Here is a 24290-nt window from a genome sequence, read left to right as displayed (position 1 = left end):
TGTCACCATGACTCAAGTCTTCTAGGCTGTACATAGTGTCCCTTACTCATTCTTATTTACAACCAGCTTGTTAGGTCCTTCGTTTCCTATGTCTGTTACTTGTGAGTGAGTGTTAGTTGTGCTTGCCATCGCGTCTGAGGTCTCAATGGACTTCACATTGTTACATCATTTTATACAGTAAAGCAACGGCTGGAAAGTTCCTCCTGTTTCTTCTCTTTTCTCCTGATGGAGAGATGGGGCCAAAAGTTCAAGTCTTCTTCTGTGCTTTCTGTCCTTCCCCCTCCCAGGGGTGCAACGTTGGGCTCACCTGCCTCTAACAGGTACCTGCTGACCTGGGGGCCTATGTGGGAGGTGGAGGAAGGACTAGGTGTCCAGCTCTTTCCTTCACGGCTGCCTGACTCTCTTGCGTGTTCATCACACTTGTACGTGTGTACATCTCCATGCTAAACACAGTTCTTCGGCAGTCTTGTCGCAAGAAGTCCTCATGCCTGATGTGTGAGTCACTCAGTCTGAGATGCCGTGAAAGTAATGTGACTTTGCAACACCACCCAATCCCTGGAGACTTACCACTTGGGGGATGAACACTTCATCAGCTCTAGAAACCAGACTTTCCAGTGCATGTGTAATTGCCCTACTTGGCAGTGGTGCTGTGAGTCATCCATCCCTGCTGGCAAGGGCTATGGGAGAAGCACTGGGCAGGGAGGGGGTCTTCTGGTTTTCCTGGAACTTTCAGGGAACCTCACATCACACATGTGTTGGGCATACCACGAACCCCTGACCAGGTGTCTGCAGACCTGCTGACTGCTTTTCTGGACTTCCCTGACACCTCCCCTTGTGACCTGAGCCTACTTCCTATGAAAAGCCAGTTCAGGGTGACTAGTCCCATCCAGAAAAGTCACCCAAAACTTTACGCTTGGAAAGGAATTCATTTCTCTACTTCACTAACACTTGGTGGGAGAAGAGCATTTTCCAAAGAACTTGTAAAGGTTTGTGGTAGGTGGGCTCCTAGGTTTGGTGACAAGACTACTGAGGTCTTCCATCTTCTCCTTTTCCCTTTAGGGTAAAGGAAGTAGCAACATTATTTGGGGGTGTTTAGAAGTAATCCCATGCTCATGAGTTGAGACCAGCACGTGCATTGTGGGATGTCACATCCACTCGTGATCCTTCGGTTATCTGTTCATTTTTTAACATTTCTAAAGCAAAATAAGTGCTGACAAGCTCTTTCCCCTAGGGGATGGAACATTACCTCAAATTCTCACATACTTTTTTCCAAATAAAAGTCTCCTTTAATTATTTTCTCTTCCTCCTCCTCCTACTCTTCCTCCTTCTCCTCCTCCCCATCCCCCTTTCTTGAAGTTTGGCCACAAGTAGTTAATTTCAAAGCTGCCAGAGTGATTCTTTCAGTGTTACACAGCACCTCTGGGAGAAGAATGGAATCTCATCTTTTTTTCCATATGCTGACAAAAATCTCCTAATTTCAGAGGGCAATGATGTCACCCTCTAATGAGCAAAATACTTCTTACTAAACAGATGAGTTTCCTGACCTGACTTCTTGGTGATAAAAGAAATGAAAACAGAACCCCTCAATGTGTTTCATATTTTGTATAGTTAGACATTTTTAATGGAATAGGACTTATTTAATCACAGTGAGACTTTTTTTTTTTTTTTTGTAAACACAAAGAACAGCACATTTACATGGTGATGGTGACCCAAAGGCGTGTGTCATGGTTGGGCATGGCGTAACCTTCGGTGTTGGGAAATCATACCCAGCTAGAGGCTGTCAGCTGCCGCAGAGTAGGGAGGGACCTGAATGTTTCACTTCTTGGGCCATGCCGGGAGATGGCGGAGAGATGATGAAATCCAGCTTGGTGAAGAAGAGGGAGCAAGCTGTTATTGATTGGTGTCCCATGCTGTTTATAGGGCCACAGCATCAGTGGAGCTCCTCTTTGGCCAAATACGTATGTGAGCATCTGAGGTGAAAAGGACTAGAAAGAACTGGGGCCTCAGCACCCATTGCACACTGGCCTTTGGGGTCTAGATGGGAACATGGAACTGCCCCTAAGCCCGGGCCAAGAGTTTCCCTTCACTCGAGCCTGGCTCAATCGCTCGAGCTAAAAAGTCACTGCCCAGGTCTCGCTACCCCTGTTCCTTGGATGGAGTTGTCTCGCTTGACTCGCATTCATCATATGTTTCCAAACTTCTCCTGGCTCTCACTCCCACAGCTTTCTCAGTTGTACCCTTCATAAGTCTTTTGTCACGTTTGCATTCCTTACCCTTCTGATAGCCTCAGTCAGTGTATTCTTCGTTCATGTATTCACTTACTCATTCATTCTGTCTAGTCAGTAAAGGACTACTTAGCACCTGAATAGATACAGTTTTCATTTATCCAAGTGGGAAGATATTATAGCATTCAGTACTGGCAGTGGTGTAGAATAGAATATGGCTCTCTGTAGTGCTTGTGAGACTTGAAGACAACACACTTCTTAGAGCAAGTTGTTAATGTGTATCAAAAGTCTTACAGATGTGCACGATCTTATACCCATCAAATTTTAAATCTAATCATCTGTTCAGAAAGAAAAGACTGTAGGAGACATGTTATGAAGTTTTCCACAGAGTGTGCAGCCGAGATAGTTTACAACAATGAGCACTGGGAAACAGTCAGATGCCCAGTGACAGGCGCATTGTTTAAGTCAACAATGGCGGAATGCATTGACTCTGAATGTATCGTTGTGTTTTGTTTGTAGAAGATTTGTTGACATGGGAAAATTCTCAAAACATGCTTCCTTTAAAAAGTGAGGTTGGAGACAGTTTGAGCAGCCTACATGGAGAGCACCAGGGTTTCTCTAGAGGGAGCCAGCAGACTGAAGGAACGGACCCTCCTCAGGGAAGGGAGGCGGCCATAGGCTGGTGTGTGGCTTTTGCCCAGACAGTGCCTTCCTCGAAGGTAGCTTGGACACTGACAATGACTGAAAAGAGGGGCAGGTAAAAATTTAAAGACTGTATATAAGGGGTGGGGAAATGGCTTAGTGGTTAAGGCCTTTGCTTGCGAAGCCTAAGGACCCCAGTTCAATTCCCCAGGACCCGTGTTAGCCAGATGCACAGGGGGCGCATGTGTCTGGTTTTTGTTTGCAGTGGCTGGAGGCCCTGGTGTGCCCATTCTGTCTTCGTCTGTGCCTCTTCCTCTCTCTCTCTCTCTCTCTCATAAATAAATAAAATATTTCTTTTTAAAAATCTTAATATAGCCAGGTATGGTCGTGCACACCTCTAATCACAGCACTTGGGAGGCACAGGTAGGATTGTCATAAGCTTGAGAACAGCCTGAGACTACATAGTGAATTCAAGGTCTGCCTGGGCTAGAGTGAGACCCTACCTTGAAAAAAACAAAAATAAAGTCAAATACAAAACTAGAAATAAAGCCAGGTGTGGTGCCGCGTGCCTTTAATCCCAGTACTCAGGAGGCAGAGGTAGGAGGATTGCTGTGAGTTCAAGGCCACCCTGAGACTGCATAGTGAATTCCAGGTCAGCCTGGGCTAGAGGGAGACCCTACCTTGAAAAAAAAGAAAACAACATAGAAATATAGTGGTATATAATGCATGTGTATATATTATGAGAGCAGGAGGACATAAACTTAAAATAATACCAGTTTTTCCGAGTATGAGGATGCCAGCCATTGCTTCCATTGTGTTTTTACATTTTCTAATATTTTTTGCTTGTGTGTATGCACATAGCAGGGATGGTGTGGGGGGAGGTGTTTGGTGTATGCACGTGTATGTGCCCTTGCAGCACCCCGTGCACAGGCCTGTGGTGGGCACACTCGCCTGTGGTGGCTGGAACAGAACGTCTGCTGTCCCGCTCCGTTGCTCTTCTGTGTTTGAGCCAGTCTCTTGTTGATACCAGAGCTTGCTGCTCTTCATGAGCCCAGATGACTCCCCGGTCTCTGCTCCACTTTATAGGATTGGGGTTACAGGTGTACGTTGGCCATGACCAGCTCATTTTCTAAACTTCTGATTAGCGAAATGTACATCCTGCATAGCCAGACATAGTCAATAGTGTCCAGCAGTAGTTCCGTGAAAGCAGAAACAGAAACGACTGTGGCCGTGGTCATTGTCCTTATGATGTTCAGTGATGGCAGTGTGTGACGGGACCTTGGATAAAAGTGTGTTTAGGTTGTTGTGTGGCCGCCGAGGCTAAGGGCGGGAAGTGCGAGGCCAGGGAGGCCTTCCGGGGCGGGCCAGCGCTATGGCCAGAAGGGGAGCAGGCAAGGGCAGGGTGGGTACCCAGGAGCGTGGGCATGTGAGCTGCTGTGAGATGCCAGGGGACGAGAGCCAGCTGCTCTCAGAGGCTCTCCACAGAAAATCCACATAGTGGGGCTGAGCACAAGGGCATGGGTGACCACCAAAGTCATACTTCCCACTTCATATCTTGTCCTCGGGACCTAATGAACATTCATCAGCATGGAGTCCAAATGTCCCAGTCTGTAAATTTGAGCAAATTTGCACACCTGCAGCATACTGTTAAGAGAACGAGATGAGAAGTGTTCTTCCTATCTGAATTTTCTTCCCCTTACCAGGAATTTCCTCAGATTGGGCCTGGTTTGGTCTGGCTTTCAAATGGCCCACAGTTCTCTCTAATGCATGCCAAGGGCTGAAGCTAAGGGACTGAGAAGTCTGAATGTCTTCATTCTATGTTGACTGCCACTTAGTTCCTGAGGGTGAGCTGAGAGCCCTGAGCAGAGGGCTTACTGTGGACAGGTGGTGGATCCAAGGCTTGGAGAATAGATCGGCTCCCTGTCCCTGGTAAGAGTCCTGTCTTCTGAGCACGTTCACTGGGAGCCCTGCGTTAGCTCTATAAGTGCCTGGCTCATCCTCCGAGAGCCCAGAGCCCTGATAAAGGGTACAAAGTTAGTCCTCTTACCCTTTGTTATAGCGGGCTCTGAGGAGGAGGCCCCAGGTGGAGGAAAGCCAGAAAAGTAGTATCTTCCCTCCACATTCCCTACAGTGTCTCCATCAAGCTGGACATGTGCCATGCTGATCCAGGCATCCCTCCTGGGGAATCCTTGCGTTTGCCCAAGAGCCCTAGAAACTTCCCATGGCCTGTTTTAGAGATGAGAGATGTCAACACAGTATTCATGGTCATGCAGTGACCACAGTATCTGGAGGAGATGTAAGCACAGAATGGGCTCTGATTATATAACTGTCACGAACAGACAGACACAGAGATGACAAGCACTCCTGGTGGTGAGTGTGTGCACACACCAGCACTGTATGGTAACAGGCACTAAACCAGGTGCATGCCGGAATCCTAGACCCTTAGGAGCATGACACTTGCTGGAAGACTTGGAAATGGAGACCAGCTTGTTCCAGAGCAGATCTGTCTGTCACCCCACTCTCTCTGGAACATTCTTATTTGCTTACCTTTCCTATGCAACTAGGAAACTCAATCAAGGACATCTCTTAGAACTTGAAGGAGCTCTGAGCATAAGATTACAGAGCAATTGTCAGTCTTGGGTGAAGAAAATCTGCCCAAGTAGATATATAGAATAGAATTAGACCCATAAAGTCTCACATTCTGACTCTGCTATTTCTGTCTATGAAATGGGCTTGTGTCCTTCAATCCTTCATGGGGTCTGCGGGACTGGACTGTGTATGTTAAACGTGAGAGTTGCCCATACTATATCTAAATAGCTCCTGTCATGGTGTACAGAACGTGTGAGCCTGGGAGAGCTTTTGAGGCCTTGGACTATGCTATGGGGAACTGGGCAGTACCAAGAAGCTGTGGCAAACCCTTGTGGGGAAAAAGAAAAAGGAACCCCAAGAAGTGTAGGGGCAAGGCTTCTAAGATACATACACAGTGCAGGGCCGGTACATTTGTCACTGAAGAGCGAGAGACATCAAGGGAGGCTGGGAAGAGTGTGAGACACCAAAGAAAGAGGCAGGGAAGAAAAAGACAGGTGCTCAGGAAAGGGGCGAGGGGTGTTGGGATTCTGCTGCAGAAACCGGTGTGCCTGCCTGGTAAAGTGTGACCTTCCACTTGGATGCAGTGGGCTGCAGTTCTCCTTGTAGTTTAACCTCTGGACATCCTCCAAATGTAACCCTGTGCTACTTTAAGGAGAGACATTACTTGGCACTCCTTGGTGAGCTCTAGGCAGCCAGGTGTTTTGTTTGCATCATGGTATTCGTATCCTGCAAAGAGATGGCCTTTTGCATAATACATAAAGATCCACACAATGGGAGAAAAAGCCAGGCATGAATAGTGTAAGCGACACAGTGGGAGCAAATGACCCAAGTAAGTGAGTGAAGTGAGTCCTGGAAAGACAGAGTTGATTTGCAGCCCACGTCATGGAGACTTTATATGGGTTTTCAGTTCTGTTGTTTAGATGATGTTCTGTTTCAGTCACAGCATGTGCCTGACGCTCCCTAGAGACCCCTGAGAAAATTAAACTGTCTTGTGACACAGCCCCAGTGCTTACAATCCTACAGTGTAAGAGAATTCAGCTTTCCTAAAACAATTGTTGAAACAATTTGGGAAGACAGTTTTAGAAGCCTCTGGGAAGGGGAAGTAGTCTGCATTTACTCTCATGGTTAAAATAGAAAAAAGGAGTGGGGAGGGAGACAAAGGGACATCTTGAAGAGAAAACCACAATGATAAGTTTTAATTCCGTGATTTCCAAACTAGCCCCTGGAAGGTGTCTATTTTCAATGGAGACCACTCCCTCCAGGGGACGTTTGCAAGTGGACGTCTGTGAAAGTGATCTGCTTTTAAGTCCAGTCACTGTTACTCCTCAGTGAGGCCTCGTCCTGGATTTGCTCAGATTCTCGCGTCCTCTCTCTCTCTCTCTCTCTCTCTCTCTCTCTCTCTGGAATTCCATAGACAGTAATTAAGGAACTGGAGGCCAGCAGGAGGTCAGGGAGCCTTCCTCAGTGAAAACAGGGATTGTTGGCCATGCACAACACTCCCTTTTTTCCTTGTGGTGAATAGGAGATCTGCTTAGAGCTGATGACTTATGCCTTTCTTACAAGTCATGCAGTTAGCGAGCGGCTGGGGAATCAGGCAGCAGCAGAGGGAGGCTGATTGAATCCAGTGTCCTGTCGCTCTTCCTCGGATGCTGGGCTGTCACTGTCACGGGGAGAGCCTGCCTGATCATGTAACTGACAAAGCATGTTCGCAGGAGTGCCTGGGTCCTGGCTTTGAGATCTCAGAGCCGACTGATCAGGAGTGAGACTTGTTCCAGTGGGGAGGGGACAGGGCTGCTGGACATTTTCACAACTGCCCCTAACGCCTGCCTGCTAAATGCCGAAGCCGGTAAGTTGCTGAATGCATTTTGTGTGGAAGGAAAACTTTTCTTTCTCTTAAAAAAAAAAAATACAACAACTTTGTTTTCTCTTGCCTACGATGCATCCTTCTTTTCTTTTTAAATTTCTCTAAATCTGTCCTTCCTGGACACTTCCCTGCCTTCTATTCCTGCCTGAGTGGATGTTCCCACCCAGCGGGCTCACCCAGTCAGTATGCCCAACTTTTGAAGGAGAAGTACTGAATATTATTTTGAGACTGTGAAAGAATAAGTGTGCATGCTTGGAGCTCCATTGTGACTTGTGCCGGCTTCTGTGTGAAGGACTTGAATTCAGACAGCATCTTGTGTTGTTTTTCAGAAGTAGACAATTAATTTGCTTCCTTCTCTTAACTTTTGGGAGTAATTCCATGACAGCTTAGATCTTTCCGAAGCTAGGTAGATGTACAAGCAAGTACATTTACAATTGAAAATACTTCTCAGAAGTGCGTATGTGTCTATCTTGTGGTGTTGTGTGGCACTGGGGGAGAAAAGTGACTCAGTCTGGTGGTCAGCTGTGACAGCGTGTCCTGGGTTTGCAACTGGGAAGCTAGCTGAGCGAGGGACTCTGAAGGCAGCCGTAACTCTGCTCAGAATAGTGTCACGCATCCCCAAAGGGTCTAGTTGCTCCTGGCAGATTCGCTCTTAACTTTTATTCCAGCGCATTCCACTATGCCACTAGGCTTTTGGAAACCATTTATTCTGTTCATCAAAATTAAAAACTGTGTTGTTACAGGGTCCAATGTAGAATCAGTGTCAGGCAGCAGTGACAGGGAAAACATGCCCCTAGTATGTGCCAGCACAACTCATTGTCCTACTTACAGATGTGATTAATTCCGTTCCCCTTTCCGGTCATCCTGCTTATAGCTGAGTTAGGAAAAGTTCTCCGCGCGGGCTCCATGGCTTTCCCATTAGAACATCACAGATGTGTCAGGGATGCACTTGTTCCAGAGAAGCTGGGGTGGAAGGAGGCTCCACCCTCCTGTTCATGCCAAATGGCCCCGCAGGCTCCCCATTCAGCGCCTGGCAGCCAAATGGGGTGCTGTCTCTTTAAAGCAGTATAGTTTTGTGCCTTGGCTTGGTCAATTTGTTATGGTTTGAAACTGTGGAGCCAGCTGTCTGCAATCTGATGTAATGTTGCTATGGAAACGAGAAATGAAACACTTAGGCATTCACCACAGAATTACTACATATAGCATTAGCCAAAGTAATTAAAAGTTGGGCCATATGGGCTTTCTGGTGGAAAACTCTGCAGCAGAAAGCTGGGAAGTCAAATGTTTCTATTGACAGGACCCTGAAGGTACTTTGCCACGTATTTCAATGGGATCTGTTGCCTTTTTCTCTTGAGGATTTGAGATTGAGTTTGCCTTCTTGTTTATAGGACAACCGAACTGAAGGCTTCCTCAATGAACTTTAGTAAACTCTGGGTCACAGGCGGGAGGGACAAACCAGGAGGCAGTGCAGCCCCATGCTTGCATTTGTGTGCACGTAACACTTGCAGGGCTTCAGTAAAACCTATGGCAGCCTCTTTCTTAGAGTCATTTATTTTACCTACAATGCATAAATCTCTTATGTTCCACAAACTTCTTTCAGACACAAAGATTCCTTTTAAAATATTTTCTACTTAGCAAGAGCCTTTCTCAAATAATATTTATAATACTTTTATGTTAAAATTTTATGTATTATATATATGTGCTTTTATGATTCTTAATTTTATAAATTCTGGAACTCCTTTGCATGGTAGTGAATTTCTTGAATAAAACGACATTTTACACACACACACACACATATATTGCATATATATGTAAAATGTGTATAATATTTATAACGCACATATTATATAAATGGATATGACATGCTATTTTTAGCATTTGGGAAATAGCACATGATTATTAGAAAAGAGAAATGTGAAGAATTCACGCTTTATTACCCAGTTTAGAAGAAATGTGGTTTACAGTATCTTTATGTTAAAACAGCTGGAGAGAATTTCTTAAAGGCAAATGCATCATAAGTCTCTTCCTTGGAACTCAAGAGGAAGTGAGAAATTGATTCTCTCCATTAATAAAAATCATACTGAAGATTCTTTGTGGAACTCAAGTAACTCCCAGGCTATTTAAAGAGGAAGACATATATAATATGTAATGTATGTATATGTGCATATATAGTGTGTATACACATGTATCTATATTATATACACACATATTTCTTGCATTATTTCAATTTCACCTTAGACTTTTTTGTCTTATAAATTGATTGGGGCCAAAATATGATTCTATAAATGATGCTCTTTGTTTATATGATGGAAAATACCTCCAAAACCTTTGTGTATTAGAAAAAAAAGGTACCATCAGCTCAAAGCTTTCTAAAGAGCTTACATTCCTTCAAAAAGTAGGCAGAACATGTGAAAGCAATTAAGCAAGTACCTGGACTATGTTATTTTTCACCATAGTGGATCTGGGCAGAGGAAAAGAGGGCTCTGTGAGGGGATGTTGGCTTTCGATCTGTCTTCCTGCTGTAACTATTTTCATCTCTTACTGGAATGTTCACTCAGATACACCTTTCCTAGAGATGGTTTGTGCCTGGAGACTAAGATTTTTGTTTTACTAATTTCTGTAATTCATTTCTTCATATGCACCTCTATATACACAAACAACCACCAACAAACTAGGTATAACAAAAACACACATGTGTATATACATACATACTTACTTACATACATACATACATACATACATATATATATATATCATTGATATTTGTCTTTCAGCATAGCTTCCTATAGTTTGATCACAATCTATGGTTATTTCAATTCTCATCTGACTACAGGTCAAGGTTAGAAAGGTTAGGGACTTTCCTTGCAGTTTTCTCACTAGGATGTGCAGAATACTTGGTACAGTGTCAGGTTGATTCTTCTGTTGCCACCCCTTGACGTGCAATGGGAAGGCACGGGGTTGTGAAATGTTGGCATGTAATTCCATGCACTGCAGGTTTTTTTAGGTGCCCATTACCCAGAATGCGGGTTAACCGAGTTCTCATGCCTTGGTTGACCACTGTGACCATTTCATGATACACCAGCAGTTCAGCCAAGTAAAAGTGAAGGTCAAAGCAGACAGTTCCGTTATGAATCTGTAGTGAGGAGTTTAGTTTTTTAACCGTGTACATTTTAACCAAATGTACTCATCCTAATTGTCTACCATAACCTTCCTCACCAGGGGTCCAGTTACTGCTCTTCTCTGCCACATACTCCGTTGTTGATTCCAGCCATTCAATCTGCATACAACATCTTACCTAGGAAATTTTAGAAAGAATGGACACAGCTATTGATTAAATTTTGTAGAAAGGAGGAAATACCCCATCCTGATAATTTGCCGATCATGCTATATTAATACACCATTAATACATCAGTGGGTGGATGGTTTGCAGATAGTCACACAGAGAGGGAGTATAATAGCCCCATGCTGTGAGCTCCAGGACAAGGAGGCAGTCAGAAACTGTGTTCATCTCCAGGAGAGCGCCCTAGTGCTAAGAAAATATTTATGCATTCACCACACGCACCATTATATGCCCAACACATTCATATGGTCTCTGCCCTTTTTTCTATCTGTTCTCTGCTAACCCGCCCTTACCTAGTTTATTGTCTATAAAACGAGAATCAGCAAGAGCTTTTTGTGGGGGAAAGTCTGCACATTAGTCTCGCATTCTGAGATGTGGTTTGTTTTTGTTTTGTTTGGGGGTTTGAGTCATCTCGCCCTGCTATTTCGTGAACTGCTCTGAGGACACGAGGGACTGCTGTCAGGATGTGCAGGATTAGCTGGGCCTGCTCACTGGCTGCACAGGGTGTGCCGAGGCAGCTCACTCCCCAAAGGCCCAGGCACCGCTTCTGCTTTCCCACATTCTGAACAGATAGCGCAGAGGAAGCTGCATAATGAATGTTGGAGTCCACTTGGAAACGAAGCCTGCATTTTGTTCACAAGGAAAGGATTGTTTTTAGCCTGGGTCACTGCTGTGGAGAGACACTTTTTTCCGCCTCTGTAATGTTTGATACTTGAGGGAAAACAGCTGGGCCAGACCATGCTTGCATCTCTGCAAAACGAAATGGGATGCTGGGGAATATGGACTGTTCTGTATGGCTGTAAAGGTCAGCTTTTTCCCTTGTCTTCCTCGGAGGAATGTAGGGCTGTCCTCAGACTCGCCTCGTGAGCCCAGCCTTGGAAGGAGCTGGGGAGGGCGGAAGGGATAGCTGTGATGTGGCAGGCCGTCCTAACGAATAGGATGGGAGAAGGCTTTTTGCATTGCTTCCCCTTTCCGGCCTGCTGGTTTTGATTTTTGGGGGGAGGGAGGACTGGAAAAAGTCAACAAAATTTTGGTTTGGAGAAGTGGTTGATGACCACGTTCAACAGCAAGTCCTGATGGGCCAGACAGAGGAGAGCCTGACCCAAACCACAGCAGTGTAGCTGGAGTTACAGGGCCAGCTCCGAGAGAGCCGGCGGAGTTGGCCTGACAGCGACGGCAGTGGCACAAGGGGACGAGCGCATGCGGGCCGGGGGCGAGGGCGAGGGCGTGCGCTGCGTCCTGAGCACTTGCTTCTCTGCCGAATTCGACCTGAAGATGGTGCGCGGGGCTTTGCAAACCTGTTGGGCAAATTTGTTAATGCCCCAAGTTTGGAGGCAGAGCTGCCGAGGTTTGGCCTGCCTGAGAAGCCAGCTCTGCCAGCTGGTAGGGCAATGCTCTGGGGACAATTATGTGATTAACTTTCCCTCTCTTTCTTTGCCAGTCAAGAGAACAATCAGATGATGAGACCGAGGAGTCGGTGAAGTTTAAGAGGTTGCACAAGCTGGTAAACTCCACTCGCAGAGTCAGAAAGAAACTAATTAGAGTGGAAGACATGAAAAAGCCCAGCACCGAAGGTAAAATAAATAAATAAATGAATGAATGAAGTGAACCTCACCCTGGTTATTCCAGCAGAAATCACTCGGGGTCAGTATTTCAGTAGAAACATTTTATGATCTCAAGTGGGAAGTGGATTGATTGGCCTGGGCTGACCAGAGCTGCCCGCCTGCCAGCAGGGCAGTGCTGTGGATGGAAGGGGACATCCTGGTGTCTAGCATTTCGGTTACTTAGCAACTTAAATGTGCCAGAGGTGGGAGATGCTAGGATGTGACAATAAAACCTTGTCAAGGTGGGTTACAGCTTTCACTGTGAGCTTGTGCTACTTTATGTAAACGTTGTAACTTCTTAGCAGAAGCCCCTGCTTCCAAAAAGAGTGGTTTTTTGCTTTGCTTTTGTGCAATGGATTCTGGGAAAATTTGATATACATAACATTCATCTCAAAAACTCATCTGACAATTGTGGCACTTAAGATCCCTCCAAAGCCCCAAGGGACAATTTGTTCTTCCAATAAACAATCCCAAGTCTCAATTCAAACAGGTCTTTAAAGGACCTTGAATTCGAAGGGGATCCTTAAGAACTATATTGTGGCTCTAATGTCCAAACAGACATCAGCTGGGGCTTTCTGTAATGAATAGTAGCCTTTGAATTATACTTTTGACAGTTCAAATCTCAACCTTATCCACCTGCCTTTATTAGTAGTATACTTTTGTGACATCCTGTACAGTACAAGATTGTCAGGTATGCCATTGTGTGCCTACAGTGGCTGTAATCCCAGCACTCCTGAGGCCCAGGCAGCAGGAACATTGAATTTGAGGCCAGCCTGGGTTACATAGAGAGGCCCTGTCCCAACCTCCTCTCCACAATAAGATTTGTTTCTATATGAAAATAATAAGTGAATTTAGGGCAAATGTTAGGAAGACAGTGCCTTGAAATATAAGACACTACTTGGTGAGATGTCCTAGCTACATTGTAAAGCATCTCAAGATTTTAACATACAGGCTTAAAAACTATTATTGTAGAGGCCTTCTCATTCTATATAAGTAAAAGCATCCTTATTAGAAACTGAATTTTTCCCTCTATAAAGATCAGGTTTTCCTGTTATTTTGATAATGTTCGAGTTTGTTTGTTGTTATTATTTGTGGATTTAGATTTTCTAGGCTACATTGAAGGTGATAGAGTTTCTGTGCTGAATGAGGGTAGAAGGGGAAAAGGGATTGGCAAGAGGGGTCTGCCTTATGGTTAATGGTTAACTCAGCATGACCTTCCATTCTGGGGCTGCATGTGAATGTCTTTTGGCATGATAATTCTATTTACATTTGCATGCGATGTTAATTTTACATTTAGATGTTTTAATACCTGTCAGCCATGATATCCACAGCACAGAATCTACCTAGGTTTCCTCAAACAATGGCAGCTGTTCGTGAAATGTGAATATAGAGTGCCATTTAGTGCTACTGCAGAGAACTACATGGGGTTGCCAGTAGACACCCTTGAGGGCACATCATTGACCATGCTTCCAGCACACTGCTCACATTAGATCTCGGTTCTAATAGAGAACAGGGTCTTGACCATTAATGAGATCAGTGAGTGAAGGGTCCTACACCAAGCCCATCACCTAATGGGTCCTTCAAATGCAATTGCTGAACACCTTTAGGTTGATTTGCACGAGGATAGTATTTTATTCCCATCAAAATATCCCAATGGGCAAAAAATATCAATCCAATTATGTCTCAGTGAACTAGTTAGGAAAAAAATGGCAAAATTAAACTGAAAGAGGTACTGATGGTGAAGAGTATAATCACCACATGGACTTCTGGGTATGAATCCATCTGAATATAAAGACTGTCTGAGAAAGCTTGAGTCGCTGAGCACATTCTAGTGTCTGATGAATTTGGAGCTGATGGGTCTTGGTCTGAATTGCTCATGTCACCAGGAGCCCCAGGCCTGTGAGTATTTCCAGGTTTCTGTTCTGAACTACCCCCTACCTGGAACTGGACTGGTAGGGTCTCTCCTTCCCTTGGGCCTACAGAGATTTTATTCAATTCCCCACATGCCTATGCCAGTGCTAAGCTGAGTAGTAAGTCATTTATTAAGATATGTTCTTTGTGCCAGGCATTTTTCGCAACAAGTTAGAATTTATTATGTTCCCTTTTTATCTGTCCTCCATAGAACACCCACCAGAAGCAGATATTTACTTATTTTCATTCTGCAAATGTGGAAACTAAGTCACTCCTCAAGGTCACTTAGCCAGCCATCCGGAATTCAGCCCCAAGAGCCAACCTCCTGTGGACAACCTGCCCGCACAGGAGAGCCAGGCAGTTAGAGCGCCAGCCTTCCACTCCTGCCTGGAGTTTCCTGTCCATATCTTGGCATGATGGCTGGATGCTATTTAAGACAGGCCCGGCCTGTTCCTGTGTCCTGTCTTGTCCCTATGTGTGCACTCCTCCCCTCAGCGCACCACTCATCTAAGCTGAGAGCAGATAACTAACTGGCTTTTGGAGGGTGCTTTTTAAATTCTGAATACCATCTCACTCTTTTCATTAACTGTTGCTCTCACAATCGCCTCAGGGTACTATGCAAAGGTATGTAGGCATCTGTACAGATAAGGCTCAAAGATAATTATCGAAGGTCATTGGGCTAGAATCCAGAGCAATGTCCTTGCCATTACATTGTCCCACATCCTCCTGTCAGAATCACCTTTCTTTGGACATTCTGATCCCAGTTGCATTAAGATGAAAGCCACCATGAAGCAGGTCACACAGTGTGACAGAATAAGCTTATCTTAACTGTCATTCCTCCAGTAGTGTAGCTGTAACCTCTGAGGAGAGAAGAATGGAAGAAGTAATACTCCACACCCAAGGGGCTCAGGGCAGGGCAGGGTGTTCTGGCTGCCAGTCAGACACCCAGTGCAGAGTCCAAACTGCGCAGGCCTGCTCACACAGGCTGACACAGCCTCTTTGGAAGCATTTCCCATATTCCACTCCAGCCTCCTTCCCAGGGTCTGCCTTTCCAGAACCAGAAACTAAAGCCACACATGCCATGAACATGTGTGCCCCAGCTCGCTTCAGACCCAGAGGTGACAGAATTGTTGATGACAACCCTAAACACATTCCAGAAGAGGTTCAAACAACTGTCGAGTGACAGCCAGGGAGGGCCCACCAGGCCTCCCCAGAACCTGTCAGGACTGGGTTGCTGAGACCCTGAGATACCTAGGTTTAACAAAAGCCGTGACCAAGCTCAATTGCCTTGGCATAGAAATGGTTCACTGCTGGGCTGCTTCTGCCATCAGCCTGGGCCTGAAGTCTTGGCCCAGTTGCTGCTTCTTGGAAGCAAGAGAAACCTGTATGTACATGAAGTTGCCACATTTATTACAAATAACATAAGCACCCTTGGTTTCCTTACCTATCAGTCACGTGTCCCGAGGAGGAAACAGGAAGTGTCCATACATTGCCTGTGGTTTAGTTATATCCAGCAAGACAGTGGGCCTTGCTTTAAACTCTCCTTCATGATTCCCAAACAGTTCTTCAGTGAACTTAGGACTAGTATGAATGGCATTGACTCTGCTCTGTCCCTCCCATTGACTCATGGACATAAACACGAAGTTGATCTTGCACAGAATTGTAGATAAGTTTCTTCTTCTTTTATAACAGCAATTTCCATCATTTAGAAGTAGGCATTTTTAGACTCTTACAGGACCGGCACCACTTCCATCCCCTTCTTTTCCCTGAAATGCATGTCCTTCCTTTATCTCTAGAACCTTTGTCCCAACTGGTATATTTAGTGGTGTCCTCCTGTTCCAAGGAACTTTGCATTTTTTCCTTTCCACTGGTGGAAAGCTATAGAGCTCCAAAGTTTTCTCATAATTAAGGGACACAGCCAGCTGGGATCACTACACCCACAGCTTGACCTATTTCTTCCCGCACATCTGTTCACATAACACACGCAGAAAAGAACTCGGCTCTCTTGCCAACAAGTCCAGGCCTTTCCACTGGGCTCTAAGAGGGCTTGGCTCACTACCTGGCTCCAGAGAGGGCTTCAAGGGCTGGAAGCATTATTGAGCTGCCTGCGTGTCAAGGCCCTTAAATGCCCTTGCTACTTCCTCCAGGGCCTGCGTGGATAGGAATATCTGGCTGGGATCACTCAGTTCCCTGGTTGTTTTTTTATATTTGGCCAGTCAACTGGAGACCATTTGTCAATCACATTTGCAAGTATAACCCTTTATGGTGTTTCCCCACCCAAACTGTCTTGGAGATTTAATCACTTAAATGGCATATGTACCAATAAAAAAAAAAAAAATCACTGCCTGCCACATGGCATTTATCACACTCCAACTATAAAAAGCCACCAGAGCCAACATAAAGGCGTGCCTTTCAGGAGGGGCGATTGATCCTGGCTTTTGAGGACCAAGCTTGCAAACCAGGGAGGTAATTAGCTTGAACTACTAATGCTTATGAGAATGGCTGGCCTTGATTTTGCAAATGGAATTTTTTAATAGGTCAGGGAAGATGTGGTCTACAAAGGTGTTTTAAAGGAGAATTAATAACATCACACACACACACCCCTTTTTTCTTCCTTGTAGTTTTAAGGATTGAACCTAAGGCCTCATCATCATGTTAAGAGCCAAGCAAGGGCTGTGCCATCGAGTTCCATACCTAGCCCAGTTTTTTTAAATTTATTTTTATTTTTTGTGGATGTTGTGTCTCTTCTTTGGGTTTTTGGAGACAGGGTCCCGTGTAAGTCAGTATAGTTTGTGAAGTCCCCATCCTCCTCCCTCTGTCCCTCAAGTGTCGGGATTACATGCATGAGCCACCACACCAATTAAATTTTATTTTGAGATAAAGACTCACTAAGTTGTCCGTGCTGGCCTTGAACTTGCCATCTTCCTGCCTCAGCCTCCCCAGCAGCTGGGTTATCAGGCTCAGCACATCACAACTTTCTAATGTTATGCTTGCATAAAAACATACGGATATTTATGTGGGAGGCATGCTTATGAAGATGGTCATGGTGTGGGTAGAGAGAGCGCTGTCATGTTCCGTGTCTGCTGGGTTCCAATTTGCAGTGAGGGGGTGTAGAGGCAGATCTGTGGGAGAATGCGGGTGACATGCCCACAGGAGAGCCTGTGTTGCTTCCTCTGCAGGTGGGGAGGAGCACGTGTTCGAGACCCCCCCGGCCCTGGATGAAAGATCGGCCCTCTACTCAGGAGTGCACAAGAAGCCATTCTTCTTCGATGGCTCCCCGGAGAAACCTCCCGAAGAAGACCCGGACTCGCTCACGCCATCCCCGTCCTCCAGCAGCCTGGATACCTGGGCAGCTGGCCGCAAGTTGGTCAAAACCTTCAGCAAAGGAGAGAGTCGGGGCTTGATTAAGCCCCCTAAGAAGATGGGGACGTTCTTCTCGTATCCGGAAGAAGAGAAGGCCCAGAAAGTGTCGCGGTCCCTGACCGAGGGGGAGATGAAGAAGGGCCTCGGCTCCCTGAGCCACGGGGTAAGTACGGAGGGCGTTTTCTTCTATGATAACCACCGGCGGCGGCACCACTTCCTGGTGTCCCTGGAGGAGGTCCAGAGCGTCCGCAAGCAGATCCGCTTGAAGAAGACGGACGCCAACTACTCGTGCTCCAGAGCGTTCCTCTACCAGCGGCCCTCCAGACGAGGCGCGAACGGCACCACCTGCGAGCTGCCGCCGCCCCGGCCCAAGGCCAAGGGCAGCGCGGGCGGCGGCGGCGGCGGCGGCGGCGCGGGCCCGGCGGGCCGGCGCGGGCGCGCGCGCGCCGTCAGCGAGTTCAACGTCACGTACGTGGTGGAGCGCAGCCTCTACAGCCACCTCAACCTGACGCAGCTCGTGCGGCCCGCCGCGCACCGGGCGCCCAGCAAGGCCGAGCGGCAGGACCTCCGGCGCTGCCTGCTGGAGGAGGACGAGCGGGCCGAGAGGAAGTGGGCAGCCACGGTGGACCGCTGCACTAAAAGGGTTCTCTTGAGAATCCACCAGAAGTCCGTGAGTCCCAGAGAGACGGTGGTGAGGACGGCCTTGTCATTTCCGTGATGCGCAGTCAAGCTGTGGCCGCCCTTCTGCCGAGCTGGCCTCCCCCCCCCCCGCCCACCTCCCGTCTCTAACCTGCTCTCCCCTTCTCCCTTTGTTTTCCCCAAGGACCGAAACCTGTTCAGTTTTTTTTGTTTTTTAGTTAAAATGAAACTGTGAGGCCATCCGGAGGGGCGTCCCGGGTGCAGGGGCTGGCTTCTGGGAGTGGCTGTCCCACTCCGTCGTCATATCAGTCATCCAACATGATGACCAACAGTCAGCATGTCCCCTGACCCCGCAGAAGCTGAGGGGCCTTTCACCCTTAGAGAGATGCTGAGCTTCTTTTCAGTAAATTAAAACAACAAGATGGAGCTCATGGGACGTCTACCGTCACCATTATCAAGTACATTTCTGTTGTTATGGAAGGGCCAAGCAGAAAGTTCTTACATCTAATGAGGGCAAGATAAATTAGAGCTCTTTCATGTTACTTAAGTCAACTCACGTCCATACCTTTTTAAATAGAGGAACTGATATTTGGTAATGCCCTCGTGAGTACCACACTCACTCGTAGGTACATGGCAAAGGAGACCTTGCTTTCAAATAAAATGTTTTTCAGGATCAGAGACATCTAGTAAATTTTTCCTAAAGCCTTAGTTTGAACTTGAGAATATAGATCCTTTCCTCCTTAGAATCGCCCCCCACATGGCGCTCCTACAATAAATAGCCCGTGTGAAATGGGACAGAGCGAAACGGGTTGGCACCACTCTGCTCTGGCACCTTGCTTAATGCACCCGGGGCTGCTGGCCGGGAGCCCCTTTGAAAGGGCTGAAAGAACCTTAGAGAAGAATATGCTTCCACAGTGGCTTTTCCCAGGGTTCCCTCACCATCATGAATAGGATGTTCTTGCCCAGACTATTACTGTAATTTAAATTCATGCAACCAAGTTCTACTTTTGTGAAAATAAAGACAGATTAGCCAATGCCATTCTTCAAAGTGACCCTCCCTACCCGCAAAGGGATCTGTGGGTCCTGCCTAGCCCTTGGGTTTTCTAAATATTCCCACATGCATTAACTTCCTCCCTAGATTTCCTACCTTTTCACATTCATATCTTTGCAAAGCTTTTTATACTACTTGTCTGTAGAGGGGGAAAAAAACACTTTTCTTTCTGGCTTTTTCTACATCATGGCAACAGTTTTTGTTGGTTTGTTTTTGTTTTGAAATAACAGAATTCTCTTGGTTACTCATTCAGCCACTGCTCTGCCCCCCCCACACACACACACATACACCGTCTTTTAAAAATACCAGTCTCAATATAATTTTTTACCCTTCAAAAATGCTGTGCCCAGCTCACCTTAGTATCTTTTGACATGACATTGACATGGCAGAGCCCGCTTCCTTGTGACTGTTTAAGTTATGTAATGCTGGGAACTTACCCAGTTTGAGCAGCATGAATTGTTCATGCAGTCTTCGTGCTAGGCATTGCCAAATGAATAACCTAGCTTTAACAAGGCAGTCTCTGAAGAAGTTGTATTTTTGAGATTTGTGTAAATTCCCACTTGGAGCCAACATTTTAATTCTTCAGTGACTTTGAGAATGAACATCTGGGCCAGCCAGTCCCCAAGCATCAATCACTGCTCTCTAAAGATGGTGTTGTGTAATCTCTGTCCAAAGTTCAGTCTGAGCTGAGTACTTTCAACATGCTGTGAGCTTGTGGCAGTACTGGACATTTTTAATACCTGCTAACTAATATGTTCAGTGCACATTATAACTAATGTGTTCAGGTACAATTGTAAAATTAGAAAAAAAAATTTCCATTATTCAGAGAAAATAAGTGCTGTAACAACACAAAGACATGGGTAGAGTTCTTTTTTATTTGGTTTGTTTGGCTTTGGTATTTTGGTACTGGGACTCAAACTGGGACCTCATGCATGCCAAGCAAGTGCTCTTCCACTGAGCTGCACCCCCCAACTCCAGAGCCTCTCTTAGTTAAGAAATGTTGTTTTTGGTATTTGGTACTGGGGCTCAGACCGGTTCCTCATGCATGCCAAGCAAGTGTTCTTTCACTGAGCTGCACCCCCAACTCCAGGGCTTTGTTTATGTAAGAGCTGAATCTCACTTCTTGGCTTCTCTTACTTAAGAAGTTCCTTTGCATTCTCCTTGCTATGTATGTTCTTTTCATTTTACCCCAAAGTGCACAGTTTCCCTCCGTCTCCAACCCTGATCTTTTTGTCTTTCAAAAATGCCATATTTGCTTGATGAAGCATCAGGGAAATGACAAGGCTTTGTAACCACTGGAAATGGTCACGTGTCTTGCTTTTTATTTGATTATTCAATTTTTGTTTGGAAGAACAGACATGCATGACATTTTGGCATTCTGTCACTTTTTCAAATTCAACATGCCACCCCATGTTTTCGGCACTCCAACATGTTCTCAACTGCATGCCCATGCCATTGACTCACGCTCCTCATGCCAAGCATCGATCAAACGTGGTTTTACTAGCTGTCAATACAAGAGGTGTATGAACTGGAAATATGTCACTATGCATCATTCCTTTTACTGTTCTCTTGACAATCCATTTTCCCTGTAGATGAGTGCTGCTTTAAGAACTACGTGGTCTTACTCAACAGAGTTGGCGATTCAAACAGTGTTTACTGCTCTATTGTTTGTTAGCCCTCCACTGATGAAAAAGAATCAGCTTCAGACGTGTTGTCCCAACATGCCACAGGGAAAGATTTTAGTTGAGTTAAGAAAAGCAGTCCATTCTTTAAGTTCTTTATTTTAGACATAAATGCATACAACAGGCATATGAAAACTTAAATAAGTTTCTAATTTATTGCACTCATAGTTTCCACATAAATTCTTTGGGAGTTATTTCATATGCATCAGGAAAGGCGTGCTGGGCTCCAGAGGCGCAGGAGATCTTGTCATTTAAAGCAGTGACGTGCAAAGTCCATGAAAATGAACAGGCATCTGGGCTCCATCCCTGAGTCACAGGAACAGAACCAGACAAAAGGCACTGCCTTTGAAAGACTGAGAAAACTCATTTGACATTATAAGCTAGAAAGGGAAAGTTAAAATGTTAAAAGTATGCCTTGAAGTCGCCTTAAGATGGCTTCACGGTAGGTAATTTGTTGACTTTATAGACTAGACACAGGTCCAGTTAAGTTGACTGTAATGGACATTCCATCACCTGGTGATGTTTGATACAATGTTAGAGCTCTTCCCACTGGGAAACAAGTAAGTAGTTGATTATCTAAAGCAGTTGAAGCAATGCGGGAAAGAACGCTAGTTACGTGGCATCCTGCTGGCTATATGTTTGCCAATGGCTCCTTCTCCTCCTCCTCCTCCTTTTCCTTCCTTGTGCCACATCCTGCCCCTCCCCCATGGGGCCCGCTCCTGGGATACTCTGGTGTTTTCGTTAAACTTCCAGCCCTTCATTTGCTTAGTCATAGTCTTGACTAAGCCTAACCTGCAACTTAACAGCTGTCAAAACGAGCAGCCAGGGTCTCCGCATAATGGAAAGTAAGGGAAGAAGTCAGTATGTAAAGTGCCCACTCTATTCGGCAGTGTGCTAGGGACAGTCTCTGTGGTGGGTATTAATCCACTGATGCAGAATCCAGAGCCGGGAGATTTTAGCACTGGAGTCGTGGCCGCAGTGATTAAGTGGCAGCTCTACAGCCTGCATGTAGAACTTGGACACGGCGCAATGCCAAGGAGTTGCTGCCACTGTCCTTTGAAGTCGCTCTTCTGCTTCCTCAGTGCGGTGCTTTAGTACACAGCTCAAGCACACTGCTTTAAAAGAGCAATGTCTCCAGTATGCACTCTACTTTTCTCTTTATTTCTTCCACTTAATACATACTACTAGGGGTTTCTGAGAAGCAGGTAATGTTAAAACACTGGAGCCCAAATCTATGAGTCAATTTTTATTACCAATTATATTTTTTTAAAAAAATCATTAGTTGCAATGAAAATTAGTGAGTCTGGACGGCAGTGGTATTTGATGACAGGAGTGTTCATTGTGTGTCATTTGCTAGAAAAAAAAATACAAAAGCAGGGGAAATTGGATCCAAGTTCTAGAAATACAAAATCACCAAAATATAAGCAGTTTAACAAAAATTTGAAACTAACTGAAAAAATAATAAGTTTTCGTCCACTTTATAACATAAACATTTTTCCTACTGAAATTAAAGTGTGGTCAGAGGCATTCACTCAGTCAGCCTTTTAGTTTAGTTTGTTTTTTTTTTTTTTTTTCCTGGGCAAATGTGGTGTCTTCACTTCATCTACCGTGAGACAAAGGGTTGTAACTAATTAACTTGGGCAGTGAGATGGGGAGGTTATCAGCATCTTGGCTGACAAGGATGGGGAAGCAATGAGTAAGTCCCTGGGTTTGATTGGGCTACTTGCTATAAACATAGCCTCTCCTCCTCCTCCTCTGCAATTTAAGATGAAACAAGTCTTTCTCAGAGGCCTGCTGTCAGGCAGTGCACAGACCTCAGACCTGAGTTCCCAGGACTGCTAAGTGAGAGTCCCTGACTGTCGCCACCGCATGTAGCTGAGAGTAAGGAACATTGAGAGGAGAGCACCAAGAGAAAGGGCATCTTACAGAACTAAATTTGCAGAGGGTTTTGCAGTGGTCTCAACAAACAGTTCCTTTGTATGTCGAAGAGATCCTTAACCCCTGTCATCAGCAGAGCTCCAGAGATATGTGAAAGCACAAAGTAAGCATCGTTGCCTTAAGACGCGAATCACCTGTTTTTCCTCCTCCTCATTTCTCTTTTCTTTCCATCTTGTACATGTATTTGTGACTCAGAGATGTCCCGCAGAGGGGACATGTGTTGGGTTGTGGATGGCTATGACATAAACATAACTGGGTTATTCCCACCCCCACCCTGATTTCTTTCCACAGAGAACCTGCAGTTTTGGAGGATTTGACCTGACAAATCGATCTCTGCATGTGGGCAGTAATAATTCTGACTGCATGGTGAGTGACTGTCAGAGGAAAAGAGCTGTTGGATAATAGTTGGTGTCTTTGTGAGGTCGTACTGCTCTAGCTCAGCAGTCCCTAATTATGCTTGGAAAGAAACTACCACACCAACCTAAAGACACTCAGTGGCCTGGGGAAGATGGCTCAGTGGTTAAAGATGCTTGCTTACAAAGAGTTCAGTTCCCCAACAACTGTGTAAAGCCAGATAGGTGCACAGGGACACATGCATCTGTGCTCCCAACACACCTACAACAATGGGAGGTGGGCCCAGGAGAACTCGAAGTTCACAAGCCAGCTAACTTGACATTGGTTTGCAATCTAACAGTTTATTTGCAGCATCAAGAGACGCTGTTTCCAAAAAGGTGGAGCACAGACAACTTGAAGTTGTCCTGTGACCACCACACGAGTGCCTGTGCCCACCAAGTAGTAATTTACAAAAGAAAGTCGCCAGCCTGGAAAAACTTTCTAGTGGTTAAGGCACTAGCCTGTGAAACCTAAGGACTTGTGTTTGACTCTCCAAGTCCCATACAAGCCAGACACACAGTGGTACTAGTGCACAGTGTCACACATGCGCACAAAGGGGTGTACAGATCTGGAGTTTGCTTGCATTGGCTGGAGGCCCTGGCGCACCAGTTCTTATTCTCTCTCATTAAAGAAAGAAGAAAGAAAGAGAGAGAGGGAGAGAGAGAGAGAAAGAAAGAAAGAGAGAAAGAAGGAAGGAAAGAAAATATACCATTCCACATGGAATGAATGGAGACCACTCATGACCTCTGCCTTCTTCAAACAGTGGAGCTCCTTAGTTAATGGTTCCAGCATTCTCAGGGCACACAGACAAATTTGAGTTACTTCCATGGTCTTGATCATTTGTGCCCAAAGGCTTTCTCTGCACCCTAGTTAACATGTGCAGGTGCATGTAACACCTCCACGCAAATGTGACCAGAGGGACCCTGGGATTTGAGTACCAGGATTATGTGTAGAATTTCCAAGACTGGTCTTATGGTATACCTTGTCCATGGACCCCAAAGGCCTGTATTAAGTGTAGGTTATTCTTCTGTTGGGTGCCCTGGGATGAA

General features: G+C 45.6%; 1 protein-coding gene across 6 annotated transcripts in view; it reads left to right on the top strand.

Moving 5' to 3' along the window:
* The window catches only part of Sash1 (SAM and SH3 domain containing 1), a 252044-nt gene that overhangs the window by 203365 nt on the left and 24389 nt on the right, over positions 1-24290 (top strand). For 3 of the 6 annotated variants that reach the window (XM_045158593.1, XM_045158592.1, XM_045158594.1), the window contains 3 exons: positions 12102-12234; positions 17355-18208; positions 23140-23214. In XM_045158593.1, the coding sequence (XP_045014528.1) occupies positions 12102-12234; positions 17355-18208; positions 23140-23214 (1062 nt within the window). Of the gene's footprint in view, positions 1-6849; positions 7303-12101; positions 12235-17354; positions 18209-23139; positions 23215-24290 lie in introns of those variants that run through there. The other 3 variants (XM_045158596.1, XM_045158597.1, XM_045158595.1) reach the window with 3 other exon arrangements.

This window comes from Jaculus jaculus, chromosome 9 (assembly GCF_020740685.1).
Source record: "Jaculus jaculus isolate mJacJac1 chromosome 9, mJacJac1.mat.Y.cur, whole genome shotgun sequence".
NCBI classification, from domain to species: domain Eukaryota; kingdom Metazoa; phylum Chordata; class Mammalia; order Rodentia; family Dipodidae; genus Jaculus; species Jaculus jaculus.
This window is presented reverse-complemented; position numbering and strand designations above follow the sequence as displayed.